The 23,689-nt window shown below is 42.9% G+C and overlaps 1 protein-coding gene across 4 annotated transcripts in view; it reads right to left on the bottom strand.

Annotated features, from left to right (window-relative positions):
* The window catches only part of LOC120532350 (sodium/potassium/calcium exchanger 2-like), a 335,842-nt gene that overhangs the window by 185,136 nt on the left and 127,017 nt on the right, over nucleotides 1-23,689 (bottom strand). For 3 of the 4 annotated variants that reach the window (XM_039758259.1, XM_039758256.1, XM_039758258.1), the window contains exons 3-4: nucleotides 14,882-14,914; nucleotides 8,331-8,439 (exon numbers count right to left, since the gene is read on the bottom strand). In XM_039758259.1, coding sequence (XP_039614193.1) covers nucleotides 8,331-8,439; nucleotides 14,882-14,914 — 142 coding nt within the window. The remainder of the gene's footprint in view (nucleotides 1-8,330; nucleotides 8,440-14,881; nucleotides 14,915-23,689) is intronic. The other variant, XM_039758257.1, reaches the window with a different exon arrangement.

Consider the following 23,689-nt stretch of genomic DNA (forward strand, 5'->3'; position numbering starts at 1 on the left):
AAAGCCATTTCTAAAGCTTTGGGACTCCAGCGAACCACAGTGAGAGCCATTATCCACAAATGGCAAAAACATGGAACAGTGGTGAACCTTCCCAGGAGTGGCGGCCGACCAAAATTACCCCAAGAGCGCAGAGACGACTCATCCGAGAGGTCACAAAAGACCCCAGGACAACGTCTAAAGATCTGCAGGCCTCACTTGCCTCAATTAAGGTCAGTGTTCACGACTCCACCATAAGAAAGAGACTGGGCAAAAACGGCCTGCATGGCAGATTTCCAAGACGCAAACCACTGTTAAGCAAAAAGAACATTAGGGCTCGTCTCAATTTTGCTAAGAAACATCTCAATGATTGCCAAGACTTTTGGGAAAATACCTTGTGGACTGATGAGACAAAAGTTGAACTTTTGGAAGGCAAATGTCCCGTTAGATCTGGCGTAAAAGGAACACAGCATTTCAGAAAAAGAACATCATACCAACAGTAAAATATGGTGGTGGTAGTGTGATGGTCTGGGGTTGTTTTGCTGCTTCAGGACCTGGAAGGCTTGCTGTGATAGATGGAACCATGAATTCTACTCTCTACCAAAAAATCCTGAAGCAGAATGTCCGCCATCTGTTCGTCAACTCAAGCTGAAGCGATCTTGGGTGCTGCAACAGGACAATGACCCAAAACACACCAGCAAATCCACCTCTGAATGGCTGAAGAAAAACAAAATGAAGACTTTGGAGTGGCCTAGTCAAAGTCCTGACCTGAATCCAATTGAGATGCTATGGCATGACCTTAAAAAGGCGGTTCATGCTAGAAAACCCTCAAATAAAGCTGAATTACAACAATTCTGCAAAGATGAGTGGGCCAAAATTCCTCCAGAGCGCTGTAAAAGACTCATTGCAAGTTATCGCAAACGCTTGATTGCAGTTATTGCTGCTAAGGGTGGCCAAACCAGTTATTAGGTTCAGGGGGCAATTACTTTTTCACACAGGGCCATGTAGGTTTGGATTTTTTTCTCCCTAAATAATAAAAACCATCATTTAAAAACTGCATTTTGTGTTTACTTGTGTTATATTTGACTAATGGTTAAATGTGTTTGATGATCAGAAACATTTTGTGTGACAAACATGCAAAAGAATAAGAAATCAGGAAGGGGGCAAATAGTTTTTCACACCACTGTACCTTAGCATAACAACGTAAAGTAGCATAACATAACATAATATAACATAATGTAACGTACCATAGCATAACATAACGTAATGTAACGTAATGTAACATAACATAACGTAGCATAACGTAACATAACGAGATGTAATGTAACATAACATAACATAGCGTAACATAACATAACGTAGCATAACGTAACATAACATAATGTAATGTAATATAACATAACGTAGCATAACATAACATAACGTAATGTAATGTAAAGTACCATAGCATAACATAAAGTAGCAGTTGTGAGAACAGCACCGTAAAAATAATGTCAAAAATTATTATTATATTTATTATTATTAACATAATATAATGTGACGTGACATGACATGGCATTATGTGATGTGACATGTTGTAACGTAATGTAGCATTTTCAAGTTTGCGGGCAGCTGAATCGTATTCGGACACGATTACTGGTGGGGAATCAGTCCAGCTCAGGGCCCACCACCCCACTTACATACTCATACTCATCAAGTAACCAAACACACTTTTGGGAAGTAAAATGTGTAAAACACAGGCAATAACCACGCACAGGAGTCAAACTCAAACCATGAAGACAAGAGAAAATGTTTAAATGTGTCAATACTAAACTTGCTAAACATATTACTGACCAAAACTGTTGATAATTCAGGACCAAATGTGGTAAACATGTGAGAAAAGCACACTGTGCAAGCAAACAGGCACACCACTAAAAACGAACAGGCATTAGAGAACAGGAATCCAGCAAAGTAAACGTGAAAGCATTTTTCACCTTTCATGTGGGGATGACTGAGTGCGGCCCACAACTGTGACTACTATTGGAGTATCATCAAATGTGTCCCATACTGCTTTGACTATTCGCCTACCAATTAGTATGACTTTGGTGCAAGAAATGGAGAGTCACGGGGGGTCCATAATCCCCAGATTAACCCTTCAGACACCTTAAGAAGCCTCAAAATCAAAACTGTGTGGTGGTATTTAAAAATGAATTTTGAAAACATAGTTATGTTCTCATAAAGAGCTTGGCGTCCGTTATCAGGTTTTGAAAAGAAACAGGAAAAAATATGTCATGTCATTTTCTAACCCGCTTAGTCCTAAACATGGATTTGGGGGGCAGGGGGGTCGGGGTCTTTTGCTGGAGCCTATCCAAGCTAGCATAGGGTGCAAGGCAGCAGAAAGGCTACCAGTTCATTGCAGGGTGAACACACACACATACGGGCCGATTTAATGTCACCACACCACCTAACCTGCTCCTGTCCCATGCAAAGACAGGGAGAACATGCATGGATGAGAACCCTGGTCTGCTTAATGTGAGGCAGCAGCGCTCCCACTATGCCACCATGCCACCCAGGCTGAAATATGAATTTAGAAAAGGCTCATCGTCGGGGCATTTTATCTTATATTAGCCCTCAAAGTGAAGTACTTCTGACTTTGGTGCTCTTAATAATTGAATATTTATATAGGGCTTTGCCAAACCCTAGGATATTTTGCAAAATATATAAAAATATCAGGAGGCACAAACAAATAACAAAAACAAAATGGAATAAACAGTATAGTCACTCTCCTAGCTAACTAGAGCTGCAACACTGGTCTAAAGCATGTCACAAACAACGTTAACTGCTCATGATGTATGAGATTACAGGTCAGGTCAGGTTGGGGAGCATGCACCGGTACAGGGTGTTGCCGCTCCTACCACCTGATGAAACAGCTTGGGATCCCAATTGGTACAACCCCAAGACAGACACGTGGTCACAGTCTCACCCTCCCTCTATTTGCCACAGCCAGGTGTTACGTGGTCTTCAACAATGAGGGTCCTGCAAGCCTGATCACACTTGGGGAATCGCACCACATGGCCGTAGTGCCATAACTGACGCTCCCTCACAATGCAGGTCATGTGCCTCATTCGGGACTCCATGAGCAACACAAAGTCAAACTAGCGGTACCCAAGGATTCTCCGAAGAGACACAGAACTGAAGGAGTCCAGCCTTCATCTCACGTCACGTCATATACGTGCACATGGGAGGCAGCTGAAGGACTCAAAAGAAGGTAATTCCCGGTCAGACCAGGGGGTGGCAGAGTACACTAATCCTTTCTCTTAACACCCCACAGACCAAGTGTTGGAAATTCTGCTTGGCTCCCATGATGTCACTTCCGGTCCCGCCCCAGAAGAGCCCACCTCCTAATGACACGATTTTCACATCTGAAGAAGTTTCAGTTCGTTGACCTCATTTCCAGTTCCGGTCCCAGGATCCCTTCTCTTCCTGTTTTTCAACTATATATCTGCCATGTTTCCTAACCTGTTCAGTTCTGTTTTGGACTCTCGTCTGTAAAGACCATTTCCTCCAGCTTTTTGCATCTGCAGCCAACTTTCATTTCTACGGGAGGCTGTCCCAAACACGACATGAATGTCACTTCCGAGGTTATGTAAACCTCTCGACGAGGTTGACACTCTCTCCGCAGACAGACACACTGCTGATGTTTGTGCCCAAGAAGACATTAAAGGCCTTAAATAGTTTGAAAGAACAATGAGAATGTCCCAAACAAAGAAATTTTGCTACTTTGACACGAGCATCAACAGTACTATGACAAGTCTGTTAGCAGCTACTCTTCATCCGGACAGAAGTGTGTTATGAAATGCGACTGTTCTACATCATAGTTGGTGTCACACACATGTGCTTGGGAGGCAGGCTGAAGGCGGAAAACAAGAGCAGGTTTTTCTGAAGTGCACTAACCTTTCCCTCTCCTTCTCCTACAGATTCCCCGAAGGGAAGCCAACATAGAGTCCTACTTCCTACTTCCCTTGCCTAACCACGCCTCCTACCGAGGTCACTTCCGGCCTCAATTATTAAACCCCACCTCTTCCTCCCTGGCGATTATAAAAGCCCAACACCTTTGGTGTTTAGTTGTCCTTGTTTTGGACACGGAGCCAGGCGTTACTCTGGAGCCATTTGTTAAACTTTTGTCTTATGTTGCATTGTACGCTGTACAATATAGGGGGTGGTTCCCCAAACCTTTTTCCTGCCTTTTTGTGTATCATTTACACTGGTCACAAGTACGAGGTGTAGTTTTTGATTGCAGATTGCAAATATAATGCAATTAATCTATTCAAGATATATCTAATTATATATTCCACTCTAAAAGGTGTCACACACGTGCGCATGGGCGCCAGCTACAGAGACCAAAAGAGGGGAATTCCATGCCCAGCCAGGGGGTGGCGGGGTGCATTCAACCCTATTATTTTGTCCCCACAGACCAGACACGGGAAATCCTACCTGAATACAAAGACGTCACTTCCTCCTCGGATATCACTTCCTGTCCCGGCCCCGAGGACGACATCACTTCCTGTCCCGGCCCTGAGGACGATGTCACTTCCGCAAACCTCCCTATAAAACCCCACTTCCTTCCTCAGTTGATCAGTTATGTTTTGGACTCCATTCTGTACATTGTTGTGCTGAAATCTTTGCCTTATTTTGCAGCCAAGGTCAAGTACATGGGTGGCTGCCCCAAACCTTTGTTTGTGTCAAGGCTCATTATTTCACAAAGGTTAAGATTGCAATGTTGAAATAACAATGGAGTACAGTTATGACGGGCTACTTCACACACTGATTATGACTCACATTGTTCCTCCGATTGGAGTGCGGGCTAGTGTGACCCACAATGGCTACTGTTGAATCAGAAAAATTGAATATTAGTGTCCTGAAGACAGACATAGTCGGAAATCTGAGCAAAGTTCTAAACTAGAAAATTCATCCAATCTTTGATCTAAAATCAAAACAATCATAAAAAATTTTAGCCTAAGAATCAAATCAGAAGGATCAAAACCGCACTAACCTCTGAGTTAAGCAAACACACTAACACATAGGATTTATTTTTATTATATTCTGCATGCTGAGCTAGTTCAAAAATTCACATAAGTGATATCACGCACCTCGCACACCCTTTCATTCCTAAGGAAAAAAACGTAAAGAAAAATGGCGACACCCAAAATAAACAAAAACGGTAAACTGTAAATAATTTTTAACATTCATAAACACACTTCACATAAATTTATAAGAGTGGCGCAGTGGGTAGCGCTGCTGCCTCGCAGTTAGGATACCTGGGTTCGCTTCCCAGGTCCTCCCTGTGTGGAGTTTGCATGTTCTCCCCGTGTCTACGTGGGTTTCCTCCGGGTGCTGCGGTTTCCTCCCACAGTCCAAAGACATGCAGGTTAGGTGCATCGGTGATTCTGAATTGTCCCAAGTGTGTCCCTAGTGTGTGTGTCTCCTGTGGTGGGCTGGTGCTTGTTTCCTGCCTTGTGCCCCATGTTGGCTGGGATTGGCTCCAGCAGACCCCTTTGACCCTGTAGTTAGGATATAGCGGGTTGGATAATGGATGGATGGATACATTTATAAACAAACATAAATTTCATGAATTGTCGTTTCCCCTTTTTATTTTTTTTTATATTTGTTTTGATGTCAAAAAATAATTCAACATATATTACAGAGGTCAAGAAGTCCTTCATCTCACGTCATGTCACATACGTGCACATGGGAGGCAGCTGAAGGGCTCAAAAGAAGGTAATTCCCGGTCAGACCAGGGGGTGGCAGAGTACACTAATCCTTTCTCTTAACACCCCACAGACCAAGTGTTGGAAATTCTGCTTGGCTCCCATGATGTCACTTCCGGTCCCACCCCAGAAGAGGTCAAAAAGTCCTGTGGTCACATTTGTTTTTCAATTAAATGCGATTTTTTTAAAAATCGTTATTTTAATCGTTTTTTCCACAACTACATTTCGATTGGTGGTTTTGACATTTCCTTACTGTTGCTGAATGTGCCCCACATGAGGTCATTTCAGAGCTGGTAAAAACACGCCAGCTTTGTGCACTTCCTGGTTTGTCCAGGTCTGTTTGGATTCAACCTAAAAGCCTCTAATGTTATTTTTGTGCATAATTTTAATCCCTGGTTAAGAAATCTTTTATGTCTTTTTGATCACATGTTTTGGTTTTACATTTTGGCTCAGTGTTTGACCCACTTGCTATACAAAACTTCGATTTTGATGTTATACACTGAGCTTGTTGTCTAGATTCTCCATCTTTTCCGGTAGCTGACTCTGGCTTGTTTATACTTTCCCTTTTCTCTTGAGTCCATTTCCTTTCAAAACTGCTGTCACTCTGAGTACCTGAGCAGTCAGCACAGAAATTAATCAGAACCCGAAACGGTAGGGAGTTAAGAGTCGGGAAAAACAGGAAAGAGCTCATTAAAAATGGAAAATAATTACATATCACAACAGGCTACTGGGATTAGGGTACAAATAACCACAGCCCATACTATTTCAACTACTGGACTACCAAATGAGTGTGTCCCTTAGTGGACCTACTGTTGGAGAACCAGTATCTGCATGAGTGTTCTTACTGTTTGAGTACCAATAAGTGTGACCCATAGTGGACTTATGTTGGAGAATCAATGAATGTGCCCCAAAGCCTTTTTACTGTTGGAGTACCATCATGTTTGACCCATAGTAGACTTACTGTTGGAGAACCAGTACCTGTATGAGTGACCCATACTGGACTTACTGTTTGTATACCAACAAGTGTGACCCATACTGGACTTACTGTTGGAGAATCAATTAATGTGACCCAAAGCATTCTTACTGTTGGCGAACCAACAAGTGTGACCCATAGTGGACTTACTGTTGGAGACCCCAGTACTTGTATGAGTGACCCATCGTGTTCTTACTGTTGGAGAATCAATTAGTGTGACCCAAAGGATTCTTACTATTGGAGTGCCATCATGTTTGATTCATAGTAGACTTACTGTTGGAGAACCAACAAGTGTGACCCATAGAGGACTTACTGTTGGAGACCCAGAACTAGTATGAGTAACCTATTGTGTTCTTACTGTTGCAGTACAAATAAGTATGACCCATAGTGGACGTACTATTGGAGAATCAATTAGTGTGGCTCTTAGTCTTCTTACTTTTGGTGTACCATCAAGTGTGACCCATAGTAGACTTACTGTTGGAGACCCCAGTACTTGTATGAGTGACCCATCGTGTTCTTACTGTTGGAGAATCAATTAGTGTAATCCAAAGAATTCTTACTGTTAGAGTACCATCATGTTCGACCCATAGTAGACTTACTGTTGGAGAACCAACAAGTGTGACCCATAGAGGACTTACTGTTGGAGACCCAGAACTAGTATGAATGACCCATCGTGTTCTTACTGTTACAGTACTAATAAGTATGACCCATAGTGGATGTATTGTTGGAGAATCAATTAGTGTGACTCTTAGTCTTCTTACTATTGGAGTACCATCAAGTGTGACCCATAGTAGACTTACTGTTGGAGACTCTAGTACCTGTATGAGTGACCCATAGTGTTCTTGCTGTTTGATTACATATAAGTGTGATCCATAGTGGACATACTGCTGCAGTACCAATAAGTGTGACCCAAAGTGTTCTTACTGTTGGAGTACCATCAAGTTTGACCCATAGTAGATGTACTGTTGGAGTACCTACAACTGTGACCCATAGTGGACTTACTGTTAGAGACTCATTACCTGTATGAGTGCCCCATAGTAGACTTAGTGTTAAAGTACCAATATGTATGACCCATAGTGGACTTATGTTGGAGAATCAATTAGTGTGACTCTTAGTCTTCTTACTGTTGGAGTACCAACAAGTGTGACCCACCTACTCTTGGAGTGCCAATAAATGTGGCGCACAATTATTACTGTTGTATGAACGGATGGAAACTTTCATCTGCTCCTTCTATTGGAGAACAAATGAGAACAGAGTGCAACCCATACTGATCTTCCTGTTGAAGTACCATTAAGTGTAACTCATTCTGGTCCTGCTTTTGGACTACCAGTTTCGTGCTTGAAATGATATTGGTATTCGCAAATCTAAGGTAATGAGTTGGTTGGAGAAGGATTACTACTGTGCATATCTTGCATATTTGTATTGGTGCTTTATATGAATGATGTTCATCAAATCAAATTCCATGCAAGCTGGGAGCTTCTATGGCAATGACAAGTTAAGTCAAATAAAAGAAACTTGTTCAAGTGGTCAGTTCTCCCCCTAATACATAATACCAATTGTCTTTCTCTCTCGAGAATAGGAGACAGCCCACAGTTCTCGTCCATGTAATAATGAGTCTCAAGGAGTTAGCTTACCTTCAGCAAGTGGGTCCAGGGTGTGAATCATGAGCTGAAAAATGCTGTTTCTCATTAGACTGTTATGCAGTGATGCTGAGCTGCCACCTCGCTGCAGACGTGGCTTAGCCTATAAGGCAAGAAAAAAAAGAAAGAATGAGAAACTTTAAATATCAGTGGGCATTGAGATCAGAGAACATTTGAGAGGACCACTAAATGAGCCATTCAGACCACATTCCAAAAATGAGATCCCAAAACTACAGTGAAAGATTCTGAAAATCACCGTTTTCCAGTGCAGGTACTGACCACCATTCTGTCCGTGGCTGCATTGTAATAGAGGTCTTATCCATTAAATAGCTTTCTTAGATTTAGTTGTTTTTTCAAATCCAATTAATTTAGTAAAAAGTTGAGATAGTCCAGTGCCTGTGCTGGCATCAGTGGGATGAAGAAGCATTTACTGTACATTTGCTTATTTGGCTGACGTCTTTATCCAAGGAGACTTACAACATTTATGGTACAGTTGGTTCCATTTCTTTCAGTTTTTCCAATTGGAGCACAGGCAGGTCATGTGACTTTCTCATGATCACACGGTGTCAAGAGCAAGATTTGAACCCACAGCTTCAGGGTTTGTGATCCAAAGCCTTAACCACTGGACTAGCACTAGCTGTCACCTGCAGGACACACTCATTCGCACACCTACACTTATTCATATATGGCAACCATGAAGTTAGTCAGTCAGTCAGTCAGTCATTATCCAACCTGCTATATACTAACAGGGTCACGGGGGTCTGCTGGAGCCAATCGCCGCCAACACAGGATGCAAGGCAGGAACAAATCCCACAAATCCCGGGCAGGGCGCCAGCCCACCGCAGGGCACACACACACAACAAGCACACGTTAGGGACAATTTAGGATCACCTAACCTGCATGTCTTTGGACTGTGGGAGGAAACCGGAACACCAGGAGGAAACCCACGCAGACACGGTTAGAACATGAAAATGTAGTTAGTGATCACTCTAAAATACAAGGAGACGTAGGGAAAATTTACAAACTTCACACAGATGATTTCAGGGTGAAGAGTTCACCTCTTGGGTACCACTGACTATTATGCAGCACTACTAAATACTTCTGTGACCACTTTTCCAATTCAGAGTTGCAGGGGCAATGGGGTCAATCAATGGTGATGCATATATGGTGCACATATGGGACAGTCTATCAATGGTCACGCATGTACGCATAAGGGACACCTGAAGGGCTCTAGTGACTATAGTTGTACCTCCGCTCCAGGAGTTGGCGCTGTGTCCTAATGCACTCTGCAGACTAGATGATTGATGGCTAGAATGCCCCTGACATCATGTCCGGTGTCTGTCTACCTGGACCAGCCTCTTCCTGTTAGAAGGGGAGCCCGCAAAACTGGGACCTCTGCCATCTTGGGACAGCTCTGTTTTGAACTCACGTCTGCAGAGACGACTCTTTGATAAGCCAATCATACGGGGTGGCCAGGCCTGTACCTCAGCTCTTCACTGTTGTCATCATCTTTTTCTTTCACCAAGTATCATCAGACTCAAGGCAAGAACCAACTGTGAACAGAATCTACAGCAGGACATTCACCATCACACCCACATTCATTCATAATGTTCCAGTTTAGAGTCACCAATCAACCAAATGTTTGGTATATGGAAGAAAACCAAAGTGGGCACAAGGAGAACATGCACGCCCCATGTATACAGGGCTGAGATCTTGATCCTTGACCTTGAGTTGATAAGGCAGCACTTACCACTAGGCCATCCTACTAAATGCTCTAATGGTTGGAGACACAGTGATGCAGTATGGCTGCCTTTTAGCCCTACAGGCCAATCTTGTTGCTGTCTTTGTGGGGTCTGTGTGCTCTCACTGTGCTCATATGGACTTCTCCTGGGTAGTTGAGTCCTCCTATCACACAGACGTGCATGGCAGACTGCTTGAATTTGTCAATGTGCCTCGACATTCAAACGAGTGTTGGTTCCTACATTGAGTTTAGAGCTGCTAAGATTATCAAGGGTCCAGTGTAATGTAATAAGCCCTTTCAGAAAAGTCATGGCAGGATCAATGGAAAAGAATGACATTTCTACAATTGCAACCTGAGAAGGATCAAGTCATAAGCAAGGTTACCATTTGTGATGATGGAACAGGGAATCTTTAACAAAGGATGCCATCACCTTGGATATGTGATCAGTTCAAACAGTGAATGTGAGTCTAGATTAGGTGATCATTGTGGGGAATGTGACCTAGGGGGACAATGGAGCCAGCATACAAGAATGGGCACAGGAAAGGTGGAGACCTCTAACACGTGAATAAGATAAGTTATACAATGTGATGAAGGGTACATGTGGCCAGGATGGGGCAAGGTTCCTTACTAAGATGGGAAACCAGCCCTTCAGAAGGAAGAATAGGAAGGCAAGGAGCATCCTGCCTAGGGCAAGAAACAACCATGAGATGCCAATATGAAAGTGGGTACACTGGAAAAAGTTCAGGTTCCTCACTGTATGATGTAAGGACAGGGGGAGACAACCTGTCAGGACTACACGCTCCCCAGATATGGTAGATGGCAGCATCCCTAGGTCAACATTCCTACACAGACACCCACAGGTAGTCCTCTAGGTCAGCCCTGTTGGGTTCCATGGGAGCCACTAGGGGGAGCTGTCAGGATTATTGATCCCTAATTTGTAGGGTTACATTTGACCCTGAAGTTTATCCAATGGGCTATGACCTAGCACCGTAAGACTCTCAATCTCATCCAGGTGAGACAGAGTCAGGTGGAAGAGGACAAAGCTCACCTGGAGGAGTAGAAGGAGAGGGGAATTTGCATTGGAATTTGTGATTGTATTTATTTAAAGAAGCCTTTTGTAAGGTATTTAATGATAATAATAATTCTTTACACTAATATGGAGCTTCTCTCACTGCTTTACACAGTGAATTGGGGAGCCACTTCAACCACCACCAATGTGCAGCATCTAACTGGATGATGTGATGGCAGGCATTTTTGTGCCAGTACGCTTACCACACATTAGCTGTTAGGTGGTGAAGGGATGAGAGACCGTTAGCCAATTAGAGCCAGGGAGTGATTAGGGGGCCAGAATGACCAGGATGTAGTGGACTATTTAGCCTGCACATCAGGAAACACCCTACTCTTTACAAAGGATGTCCAGGGATCTTTTATGTCTACAGAGAGTCAGGACCTCTGTTTTACGTCTCATCCGAACGACGGTGCCATTTTTAGAGTACAGTGTCCCCCTTACTGCACTGGGGCATTGGGATCAGACCACAGGGTAAGCACCCCCTGCTGGTCTCACCAACACCTCTAATAGTAACAACCCAAGCTTTTCCTAGCTGGTCTCCCATCCAAGTAGTGGCCGGGCCTGACATGCTTAGCTTCAGGTGGATGACCCCTTCTGTAGTGCGGGTGGTATGGCTGTTATGTTATGTTTTAATCTCCATACCAGTGGTTGCTGCATTGGTATGTTTTTATTCCACTTAAGCATAGTTTGCACTTTTGCTTTACTAAGGCAGCACACTACTACATTTTTACTTAAAAACAGTGTTTGTAAATGAAAAACATTGAAACTAGCATTTTTACGTTGCTTACAAAAGTATCCATCCACACTAAGATGACCAAAAGTTCATATGAAATAGATGTTTGCCTACATGGTGAAAAGAGACTTAAAGTAGTATGAACGGTAGTGTTGCCAGTCAACAACCCAAGCTTTTCCTAGATGGTCTCCCATCCAAGTACTGGCTGGGCCTGAACAGGCTTAGCTTCAGGTAGATGACCTGCTCTGAAGTGCCTGTAGTATGGATACTTGCTATTTGTATAAATAAACCTTTTTATTGGACTGGGACTTGTGTCTGGGGTTTAGGGTGCTGCTGCATCCCCTAGTGGTCAAAACATGCATAATTTGAAATGGAGTAATCCACCTGGTATTCTCAAAAGCACCTAATCCAGTCCAGGGTCATGGGGGATTAGATGCTGTCCTGGATAGTCCAGACCACCACAGGACACACACATAGGCTAGTTTTTCTTCTTTTTTTTATATATTGATTTTAATTAAAAGCTTAGCAACATGAAAATTCAACAATCAACCAAAAAAAAAGAGAGAAGAGTCAGCCAAGAAAGCAAATCCTTGAAGCAGCAAGGAAGGAAGAGTGTCCTTATTCAACCAATCTCTGTCTCAGTCCACTGTGCCATCCTGCCTGAAATCCTCTGTCATAGTGCCTCTGGCCAAGAAACAGACCATCACCAGTCTTAATGACTACAGGCCAGTTGCACTGACCCCTGTGGTTATGAAGTGCTTCGAGAAGCTCATTAGGAACCACATCATGTCATTCATTCCTCCCATGCTTGATCTGCACCAGTTTGCCTACAGAGCAAACAGGTCTATGGAGGACGCTGTGGCCACTGTTCTGCATGCTGTCCTGTCCCTTCTGGAGCAGCAGGGGAGCTACGCACGGCTGCTCTTCATAGATTTCAGCTCTGCCTTTAATACCATCTTACCCCACAGACCAGTGACAAAACTGTTAGATACAGGACTTCCACACTCCACCTGCCTTTGGATCAAGGACTTCCTGAGTGATCGCATTCAGAGGGTTAGAGTGGGGCCCTATTTCACCACACCCATCAGCCTCAGCACTGGCTCCCCACAGGGCTGTGTGCTGAGCCCCCTGCTCTATACCCTCTACACCCATGATTGCATTCCTACCCACTACAATAACACCATTGTTAAGTTCGCTGACGATACCACGGTAGTAGGGCTCATCTCTGGGGGGGATGAGTCTGCCTACAGGGATGAAGTGAAGCGGCTGACAACGTGGTGTAGGAATAACAACTTGCTCCTAAATACAGCCAAGACCAAGGACAACATCCAGCCACTCATCATCAATGGGGACTGTGTGGTGAGGGTCTCAGACTTCTGCTTCTTGGGAGTCACCATTAGGGAGGGCTTGACCTGGGGAACACACACTGCTGATGTAGTGAAGAAGGCCCAAAAGAGACTCTACTTCCTGAAGGTGCTCAGAAAGAACAACATCCCTGAGAAACTGCTGGAGTCCATTTACCACTGCACAGTAGAGAGCATCCTGGTCTACTGTCTCTGTGCGTGGTTCTCCACCTCCACAGTAGCTCAGAAGAAAGAAGAGCTCCACAGGGTCATTAAGGTCGCCCAGTGGATAGTCAGCTGTCCTCTTCCCTCACTAGAAAAACTACACAGTTCCTGTTGCCTCAGGAACGTCAAGAAAATTCTTCAGGACCCATCACACCCAGAACATGCATTGTTTGAACACCTGCCTTCAGGCAGACGTTTCCGATCCATAAAGACTACGACAAATAGACTGAGAAACAGTTTCTATCCTTCAGCCATCACCACGCTGAATGCTGCTAAGTGGTCAATCTGACCAAGTGTACCTTCATTCTAAGTTAACATTAGATAAGGGACAAGTGCAATATAATGTATTTATGAGTGGAAAACATTGTTCTGCTGTTATGGACAATTTTGGTACTTCCCTTATTTTAGTTGTAACTTGAGTAATTGTGTTTTGTTTTTGCTTTTATTTTTTCTGCACTGGAAAATTGCACCTAAAAATTTCTTTGTACAATGTCTCATTGCTACAATGACAATAACGATTTTGATTTGATTTGATTTCCCTGATATAGAAGTTTATTCTACAATGTTATTGATTATTAAATCCTGAAATATTAAAAAAAAAAAAAAAAGTTTTGAACAGATCCTCTGAATGAGAATTTGATTCTTTCCAATTTCCGATAATATAGGACATCAGTTACCCACTGACTTAAAAATGGTGGGTTCAGATTCTTGTAGTTGAGCAAGATAAGTCGACATGCTAGTAGTGAGGTAAAGGTGATTACGATTTGTTTGTCCTTCTCCACTTTAAGCCCATCTGGGAGTCCACCAAACACAGCTATTAATGTGGGGCTAGTTTGAAATCCCCAACTAACCTCAAGCACTCACACACATGCCATTGGGAAAATGGGATGAAAATTGGAGTAGCAAACAGGCAGGCACAGGGAGAACATGCAAACTCCACACAGGAGATGAGATTCAAACCCAGGAGTCTGGATCTGCAAGGCAGTAGTGCTAACCACTGAAATGCAGCAGTAAGAGGCTCAAATGTACTTCCTTGGTAAACAGTTTGTTGAAAACGATCAGAGTGCTTTACGAAGGAGAGGAACATAACATGGGACCAACAAGACTGCAGGAGGCAATAAAGCCTTTTCTTCTAGCATTCTGAGCAGCGACTCATGCAAAGAAACACCAAAATCTTAAATATTTTAGTCTTATGTTACCCTTGAAAGTAACCAAAAAAATCACCTTATAGGGAGGTTAATAATTTTTATAGTTCTTGTTAAGAACATAAATAAGGAAGATGACACCACACCGGTCACCTCATCTCTTAGCTGCCATAAATTGCAATTGCAGCAGACGTTTCATTTAATTTACTCAAATAACATTTTCATCATCAGGGGCAGCTCATTTTTGCATTGCACAAATAATATTGAATTCAATGACCATGGTGCCTACCGTCAGCTTGTTTTCATCCTCAACTGTATCAGCCTTGGCAGAGCAGGGAAAGAAAGAAAACACAAAGATATAATAAAAATGAGGAAGACTATGGTGACACAGAAATTGACAAAACAGAACATAAGACAGGACCATACACTTACAAAGAAATGATTCATGTTTGCAAACATTATAACCATAGATTGGAGATACAATGGAAACAGAGAGGGCCAGCAGAAGCCCACTAAACTCCCAACCTTATATTTCCCATAATTATTGAAATAACATATAAATGTCAAACCTGCCTAACTCAAGTCAGGGTCATGGAATTGCATGGATGGAGACAAATCAAGCAGCATTTGGTACGAGGACAGACACGGCCCTTGGACAGGACACTAGTCCATTACAGAGCCCACTGCTAACCACGTTAATCTAACCATACGTATCTCTGAGGACATGGGTGGAAAGACCAAGCAGACGCAAGGGGGTGAAGAACACAAACTGCTGCCCTTGTTATGTTACTTTACATTTGGAAGACACTTCAGTGTCTTGGATTTTTTAGAATTTCTTATACATTTCAAATTTCAGTACCATAATATCAGTTGAATTTTTCAGTAGAAGGACTGATTGAACCAGCGGCCTTGAGCTTTGACGTTTGCTGCTCTAGCACCTATCATTGATATGGAAGCCCTAATCTCAGTCCAGGTCAGAGTCTTCACCACTAACATCTGCATTTCAAGTTCATTTGATTTTTGGGAACCTGCAATGAAAGCTGTACACTTGGAACAGGGGTATGCAAAATTGGTTCAGACCCGGTGACGGTGCGAGGAATCCAATCAGAACGGGCTGACGTTAAAAGTCATTGCTGGGGCCACTTCTGTTTAATATGGCAGGATTGGCACTCCACCCACTGTAAAAAAAAAAAGCCTTACTCTGTTCCAGTGTGGTGCTGAGGTGTCACCCAATCCAGGTGGGGTGGGTGTGGCAACACGCTGTCAGCGAATGCTCCGAACCTCTACCTCTCTCTATAGATGATTTGGATGGGAATATACGTAACAAGCTGGTTAAGTTTGCAGATACGTGGATTGTAAGATAATTGAGAATCCATTAAAACATCACAGAGGGACTCGGACAGCAGACAGGCTTGGGACAGATTTGTGGGAGACAAAATTTAATTTCAGTAAATGCAAAGTATTACCTGTAGGAAGTAAAAATGTGAGGTTTGAATACGCAATGGGAGGTCTGAAAATTGAAAGTACGCATTATGTGAAGGATTTAGGAGTCATAGTGGACTTGTCACTATCAACTACCAGACAGTGTTCAGAAACTGTTAGAAGGCTAATGGAATTTCAGGTTATATAGCACCTTGATGTGTGGAGTACAAGTCCAAGGAAGTTCTGCTCAAGCTTAATAACGCACTGGTGAGGCCTCATCTGGAGTCCTGTGTGCAGTTTGGGTCTCCAGGCTACAAAAAGGACATAGCAGCACAATAAAAGGTCCAGAGAGGAGCGACGAGGCTGATTCCAGGGTTATAGGGGATGAATTATGAAGAAAGATTAAAAGAGCTGAGCCTTTAGAGTTTAAGCAAAAGAAGATTAAGAGGTGACATGAATGAAGTGTTTAAAATTATGAAGGGAATTAGTTCAGTGGATCAAGATGGTGACTTTAAAATAAGTTCATCAAGAATATGGGGACATAGTTGGAAACTTGTTAAGGGGAAATCTCACACAAATATTAGGAAGTTTTTCTTTACACAGAGAACCACAGACACATGGAATAAGTGACCAAGTAGTGTGGTTGACAGCAGGACTTTAGGGACTTTCAAAGCTCGACTTGATGTTATTTTTGAAGAATTAAGTGGATTGGATTGAAGGAATTTAGGAGTCGTTGTGGACTCAACACTATCAACTGCTAGTCAGTGTTCAGAAGCCATTAAGAAGGCAAACAGAATGTCAGGTTATGTAGCACCTTGATGTGTGGAGTACAAGTCCAAGCTTTTTAACACACTGGTGAGGCCTCATCTGGAGTACTGGGTCCAGTTTTGGGCTACAAAAAGGACATAGCAGCACTAGAAAAGGTCAGCAACTAAGCTGATTCCAGGGCTACAGGGGATGAGTTGTGAGGAAAGATTAAAAGAGCTGAGCCTTTATAGTTTAAGCAAAAGAAGATTAAGAGGAGACCTGACTGAAGTGTTAAAAATTATGAAGGGAATTAGTCCAGTGGATCGAGACTTCTTCTTCTTCTTTCGGCTGTTCTCGTTAGACAGAATACATGTGCGTAAATGAGAGGGAGGTCAGTGGGATGGTGAGGATGATGCAGGGAGTAGAGTTGGCAAAGGTGGATGAGTTTAAATACTTGGGATCAACAGTTCAGAGTAATGGGGATTGTGGAAGAGATGTGAAAAAGAGAGTGCAGGCAGGGTGGAATGGGTGGAGAAGAGTGTCAGGAGTGATTTGTGACAGAAGGTCTACAGGATGGTAGTGAGCCAGCTATGTTATATGGGTTGGAGAGGGTGGCACTTACCAGAAGGCAGGAGACAGAGCTGGAGGTGGCAGAGTTAAAGATGTTCAGATTTGTATTCGATGTGACGAGGATGGACAGGATTAGAAACGAGAGGGTCAGCTCAAGTTGAACGGTAGGGAGACAAAGTTAGAGAGGCGAGATTCTGCTGGTTTGGACATGTGCAGAGGAGAGATGCTGGGTATATTGGGAGAAGGATGTTAAGGATAGACCTGTCATGTAAGAGAAGGTTTATGGATGTGGTGAGAGAAGACATGCAGGTGATGGATGTGAAAGAACAAGATGCAGAGGACAGAAAGATATGGAAGAAGATGACAATGACTTTAAAATGAGTTCAACAAGAACACGGGGACACAGTTGAAGAGTACATTTCACACAAACATTCAAAGTTTTACTGTTGACAGATAACCACAGCCACATGGAATATGTGACAAAATAGTGTGACAGACAGTAGGACTTTAGGGACCTTCCAAATTCAATTTGACGCTAATTTGGAAGAATTAAGTGGACAGAACTGGTGAGCTGTGTTGGGCTGAATGGCCTCTTCTCGTTTTCATTGTTCTAAAGTTCCCAAAACACAGAAACCCAGTTAAGAATTTGGTAACAGTAAATTTTACACTAATATTAGGAAGTTTGTCTTTACACAGAAAACCAAAGAAACTTGGAGTAAGTGACCAAGTAGTGTGGTAGACAGACGGACTTGAGGGACCTTTAAAACTTGACTTGATGTTATTTGGGAAGACTTAAATGGATAGGACTGGACAGCTGAGCTGGGCTGAATGACCTGTTCTTGTCTACATTGTTCTAATGTTCTAAAGATGGTCATCATAGGGTTTTAAAAGAAGCAAAGTCTGGAACAGAAGACACAAACCTTAGAACCAGCTTGTGATGTGGTCAAAAACACAGGTAATGATAAATGACAACAGATTGGAACACAAGTGATATTCTAAATTAGTGGTTGTGAATGAGCACAGAGTCGACATTAATAAAAGCAAACAGGAACAAAACAAAACACAGAGAAAAAAACAGTGATAAGACAGAAGAGACAAAGAAAATTTCTAAATGCTGGTCCAGCAAGTCTATCTATCTATCTACCTAGTCTGGCTGTCTTAGCTTCAGTTCTCCTGCTCAGTCATTCCAGTACTACAGCGTTGTATGAAAAGCCCATACATAATGTACGGTATTATTAGCCATTAAACAAGAAGAGGACACAATGACACACCATTAACAGTTTGCAGACAGCGGTTCACGACACACATGGCACAGAAATCATTAAAGCTCCCATCTACAATAGCAACCTCACACTCTAAATCTTTGCGGATCTGTTTGCCTCCTGAATTTAAAGATATTTTCACCAATGCAATAAAAATTCACCATAGCAGTTTCACTAGTGATATCAACAAATAAACCGTGGTCATTGTATACAGCAGATTAAAAATGCCCACAACAGAATTGACTATAATGGACTAGTGCTGTGTCCAGGGCTGTTTCCTGCCTTGCACCCCAGTTTGGGCTCAGGGTCTTGGTGACTCTGAAATGAATTAATCTGGTATGGGAAAGTTATGTTAAAGTATGTTGCATTAAAAACACAATTAAAGTAGAATTAATGTAATTAATCTTGATGAACTGAATGAACTGAAACATATTGGCTTTTGGATGCCAGAGGGCACACCCTGGTATTTTCCAGTGTTTTATCGAATCCGATGCCTTTCATCATTGCGTAAGTCGAAGCACACTGCCATCTGTGATGCTGGCCTGCATGAAGCAGAGTAGTGAGAGCGAGATCCCAGATTTGGCCGCGGCCCAGCTTAGCACACATGGCAGGTTACACTGCACAGTCGCATGGGAGAAGTAATTGAGCCTTATTAGAGCTATTTATGGTGCAGCTTACTTACACGAGGGCAGGTTGTGGACGCCCTTTAGGTGGAGCTTGGTCATTATGTGGATAAGCCAGTGCCATTCCTTTTGTAGCATTATGAGAACAGGCTGTCTTGCACGATTAGCTGAGATGTGGTTGCAAAGATTAAGAATCACAGGGTGCCTTTCTGCGCGCTGATCTCATTGTTGGAGGTTAAATGAAAGGCAACGGGTGCCTGAACACCCATGCGTCTTCTCTCCAGCTGCATCAGCAGCTGATTTTGTGTGCAAATATCTGATGGCACATTTTCCGAAGAGAATGAAGGTCTGCGGCGTCTCTGAGATGTTGCTCGAGTATCACCTTCTGTTCAACCCTCTTCATGTCGCCCAGTGCTTCAAGTAGTGGGATGGATTTTGTTCTCATTGATCTTTCAAAAATAATTGGCCAGTATTACTTGATTTAAAATGGGGGTCTAATTCCTATTTTGACCCATTATGTTAGAGTATATGAGAGGTTTGTGGCCGAACAAGATTATATGGTGGGGGGCAGCCTAACCCAACAGCATTATGTTTTTTACTATATGAAAGTTTAACTTTTACTACAGGGAATTTCTTTAATTAGTTGCTTGTTTAAAGGCTGTTCCCAAGTATCAAAAAATATTTCTCACCTTGACACAGCACCATGTTGTTTATGCATTGGTACCTTCATTTTGTGTCCAGTTAATGCCAAGTTGGTAAATTTGGGTGGTATAGATGTCACATGGACTGGACGGGCATTCCTGCCAGCAAGGAAACAGGAAGCAGACCCAGAAGGAAGAGATGGACGGACATATCGCTGGGGAGTTTTTATTCCCCCGTGGGAAGCCAGCAGGGCATGTTGGGAAATGTAGTCCAACAGGGCAGCCCTGGTGGGTGCCACGAGAGGGCACTGCAGGGAGACAAGCTCCCTATTATACTGGACTTCCATGTGACCCGGAAGTGCTTCCATCGAGCAATCGTCCTGGCACCGGAAGTACTCCTGGGTCTGTAATTAAAGGGGCCGCACTCCCTTACTCAGGCGAGTCGGAGCTGGGAGGTAGAGAGGCAGCACTCGACTGGAGGAGGGAGGTGCAGTGGTGGGAGAACTATTGTAGAGAGAACTAGAGAAAAACAAGTGTTTTTATGCTTGTGTAACATTTTTGGAGGTATTTATAATAAAAACCCAGGATTGAATATGCTGCTGTAATCGTAAACTTGAGCATCAGGCCATCTTAACATCCTTTTTGACAAAATGTGAAGTGAATGTGAGTGAAGAGGATCGGAAGGCTACCCTGTGTCTGTGACTTCTGAAAAATGAATGAAAAATTAAATATTCCCATGCTCAGCTGGTATCTCTGGTACACCAAATCGGAGGAGCAACTCATCCGAGGATGGAAGGGGTGAGGATCCAGAGAGAAAATAAAGGTAAGGTGGAAAGGATTGAGACCTGGCCGGTCTCCATATAATGAGAAATGTTCACTCGCTTTCATAAAGGTTGAATGAATTGTTACAACTTATAATAATGATACAGTAATCCCTCGCTATATCGCGCTTCGACTTTCGCGGCTTCACTCTATTGAGGATTTTAAATGTAAGCACATCTAAATATATATCATGGATTTTTCGCTGTTTCGCCGCTTTCTGCGGACAATGTGTCTTTTAATTTATGCTACATGCTTCCTCAGTTTGTTAGCCCAGTTGATTTCATACAAGGGATGCTATTGGCAGTTGGCTTAAAAGCTACCCAATCAGAGCATGTATTGCATATTAACTAAAACTCCTCAATGCTATAAGATATGCTTCCCGCGCGGTGCTTGTTTGCTTCTCTCTATCTTTCTCACTCTCTCTGCCTGACGGAGGGGGTGTGAGCAGAGGGGCTGTTTGCACAGAGGACACGGACGCTCTTCTACAAAATGCCGCTTTATCGCGGTGCTTCTGTATACTTAAAAGCATGTATTGATTTTTTGATTGTTTGTTTTTCTTAGCGAGCGCTCTCTCTGCCATTCTCTGCTCCTGACACCGCTCCTTTATGACGGCGCTCCTTTGAAGATAAGATATATTTGCTTTCTTTTAATTGTGAGAAAGAACTGTCATCTCTGTCTTGTCGTGGAGCACAGTTTAGACTTTTGACTAAAGGGTGTTATTTCATGTCTAGAGGGCTCTAATAATGTTAACAGTGTGGGAGAGTTTATAAGGGCTTAAAATATATAAAAATAACTATACAAACATATGGTTTCTACTTCGCGGATTTTCACCTATCGCGGGGGGGGTCTGGAACGCAACCCCCGCGATCGAGGAGGGATTACTGTAATAATAATAATAATTCTTCATATTCATATAGCACTTTTTTCACTACTCAAAGTGCTTCATTGAGCCACTTCAACCACTACTAATGTGCCAGTACACTCACCATACATTAGCTATTACGTGGTGAAGTGATGAGGGACAGACAGACATTTAGAGACAGGGGATGATTAGGGGGCCAAAATGACTAGGCTGTGGTCGCCAGTTTAGCCAGGACATCGGGATACCCAACTCTTAACTCTTTTAGGGCTAATTATTTTTTCTTCCTTTTATCCCAGGGCTAAATATTCTACCAAAAAACTCAGTTTTCTAAAAAGCACACAAAGCAATGGTTTCACACATATATCAACATAAAATACTTATTTATGACAAATGTCACTCCGTTTTATGTTCCAGGACCCCCTACAGCACAGGTGTCGAACTCCGGTCCTGGAGGGCCGCAGTGGCTGCAGGTTTTTATTCTAACCGTCTTCTTAATTAGTGACCAGTTTTTGCTGCTAATTAACTTCTTTTGCCTTAATTTTAATTAAATTGACTTGGATCTCTTATTTGATTATTTTCCCTTAATTAGCAGCCTAACCATAATGAGACGCAAAACAAGCCACTGTGTGACCAGCTAACCCCAGTATCTGAAAATAAAGAAAGGTGGCAATCTCAGTAAGGTTAATCTGTTAAGGTCACCAAAGCATTTTGCCTGTGCTCTTAGAAAAACAGACTGTCCACAGTTTTGGAAATGTCTGCTGTGGCAGAATGAGAGCAACAACAGGCTATGGAATTAAATAATGGGTTCAATTAACAGCAAGAATTGGCTCCTCATTAAGAAACTGGTTGGAGTGAAATTGGTTGGAGTTTGACACCTCAATTTAGCTGGTCATTAGTTTGCTCATTTCATGTCTCATTACTGTTTGGCTGCCATTTAATGAAGAAAAATCAATTCAGAGGACTGAATCCTTAAAAATAGGACTATTAAAATAAAGGGGAAAACATGTTAATTAGCAGTAAAAACTGGTCACTGATTAGGAAATGGGTTAGAATGAAAACCTGCAGACACTGCGGCCCTCCAGGACTGGAGTTCGACACCCCTGCCCTACAGTATGCATATTCGCATACTTATTACATACGTGTTTGTCCCATCACTCATAAGCCGAAAGGGACTTTCTGGTAAAAAAAAGTCTTGAAGTAGTTAAGTGGCTGCTACTTAAGCAGGCCGAGTCCTTTGGTGAAGTCCAGTTGCCAGCTCGTCTGCCGCAGATCGATGTCTGTGTAGTTCTCCCAGGGCAAACGTTTTTGTTGGCACGTCAGCTGAACAAGCGTGTCCAGCACTATGATCAGCTGATTCAGGCACCTGACTTTCATCTTCGATCTCCAGATCACTTGTATCAAAATCGGAGTTCGATAAGTCAGAGTTTGATTCAGCAATAATATGCAAAAAATAAAGAAAGAAAGAAATAATACGCACAGAGTATTTTGTTTTGTGCATTTGCTTCGCTATCTCGCTTGATGTCGATACCATTCTAGACGTTGCTTACTCTACGCTACTCACACACACGCAGGGTTTCAACGTGAAGTCAATGAGTCTAACAGTCCTCCGAGGTCTACCTATAATGTAACGGTGAGTTTTATCAACATTTACAGCTTTCTTTCGTCCCCTCTACCCATGATATCCATCCTCAGCCCCTTGTGTTGACAAAAGTCGACATTTGCCCTAAAAGAATTAACGAAGGACACACAGGGATCTTTAATGACTACAGAGAGTCAGGACCTCAGTTTTACGTCTCATCTGAAGGATGGCACCATTTTTTACAGCAGAGTGTCCCCGTCACTGCACTGGGATCCATATCCATACTACAGGGTAAGCACCTTCTGCTGGTCTCATCAACACCCAAGCTTTTTCTAGATGATCTCCCATCCAAGTACTGGCCGGGCCTGAACATGCTGAACTTTAGGTGGATGATCTGTTCTCAAGTGCAGGTGGGATGGACAAACTCATCCTTTGGTATGGCTAATGCTCAGTCCAGGGCCGCAGGCCCCTACAGCAGGCAGTGAACTCAACTGAGAATTGTACTGGCATACAGCTGCCTTCTGTTGAGGACATACAGTATATCACACACATGGCCTTAATATTTCACA

This window comes from Polypterus senegalus, chromosome 7 (genome assembly GCF_016835505.1).
Source record: "Polypterus senegalus isolate Bchr_013 chromosome 7, ASM1683550v1, whole genome shotgun sequence".
Lineage (NCBI taxonomy): Eukaryota > Metazoa > Chordata > Cladistia > Polypteriformes > Polypteridae > Polypterus > Polypterus senegalus.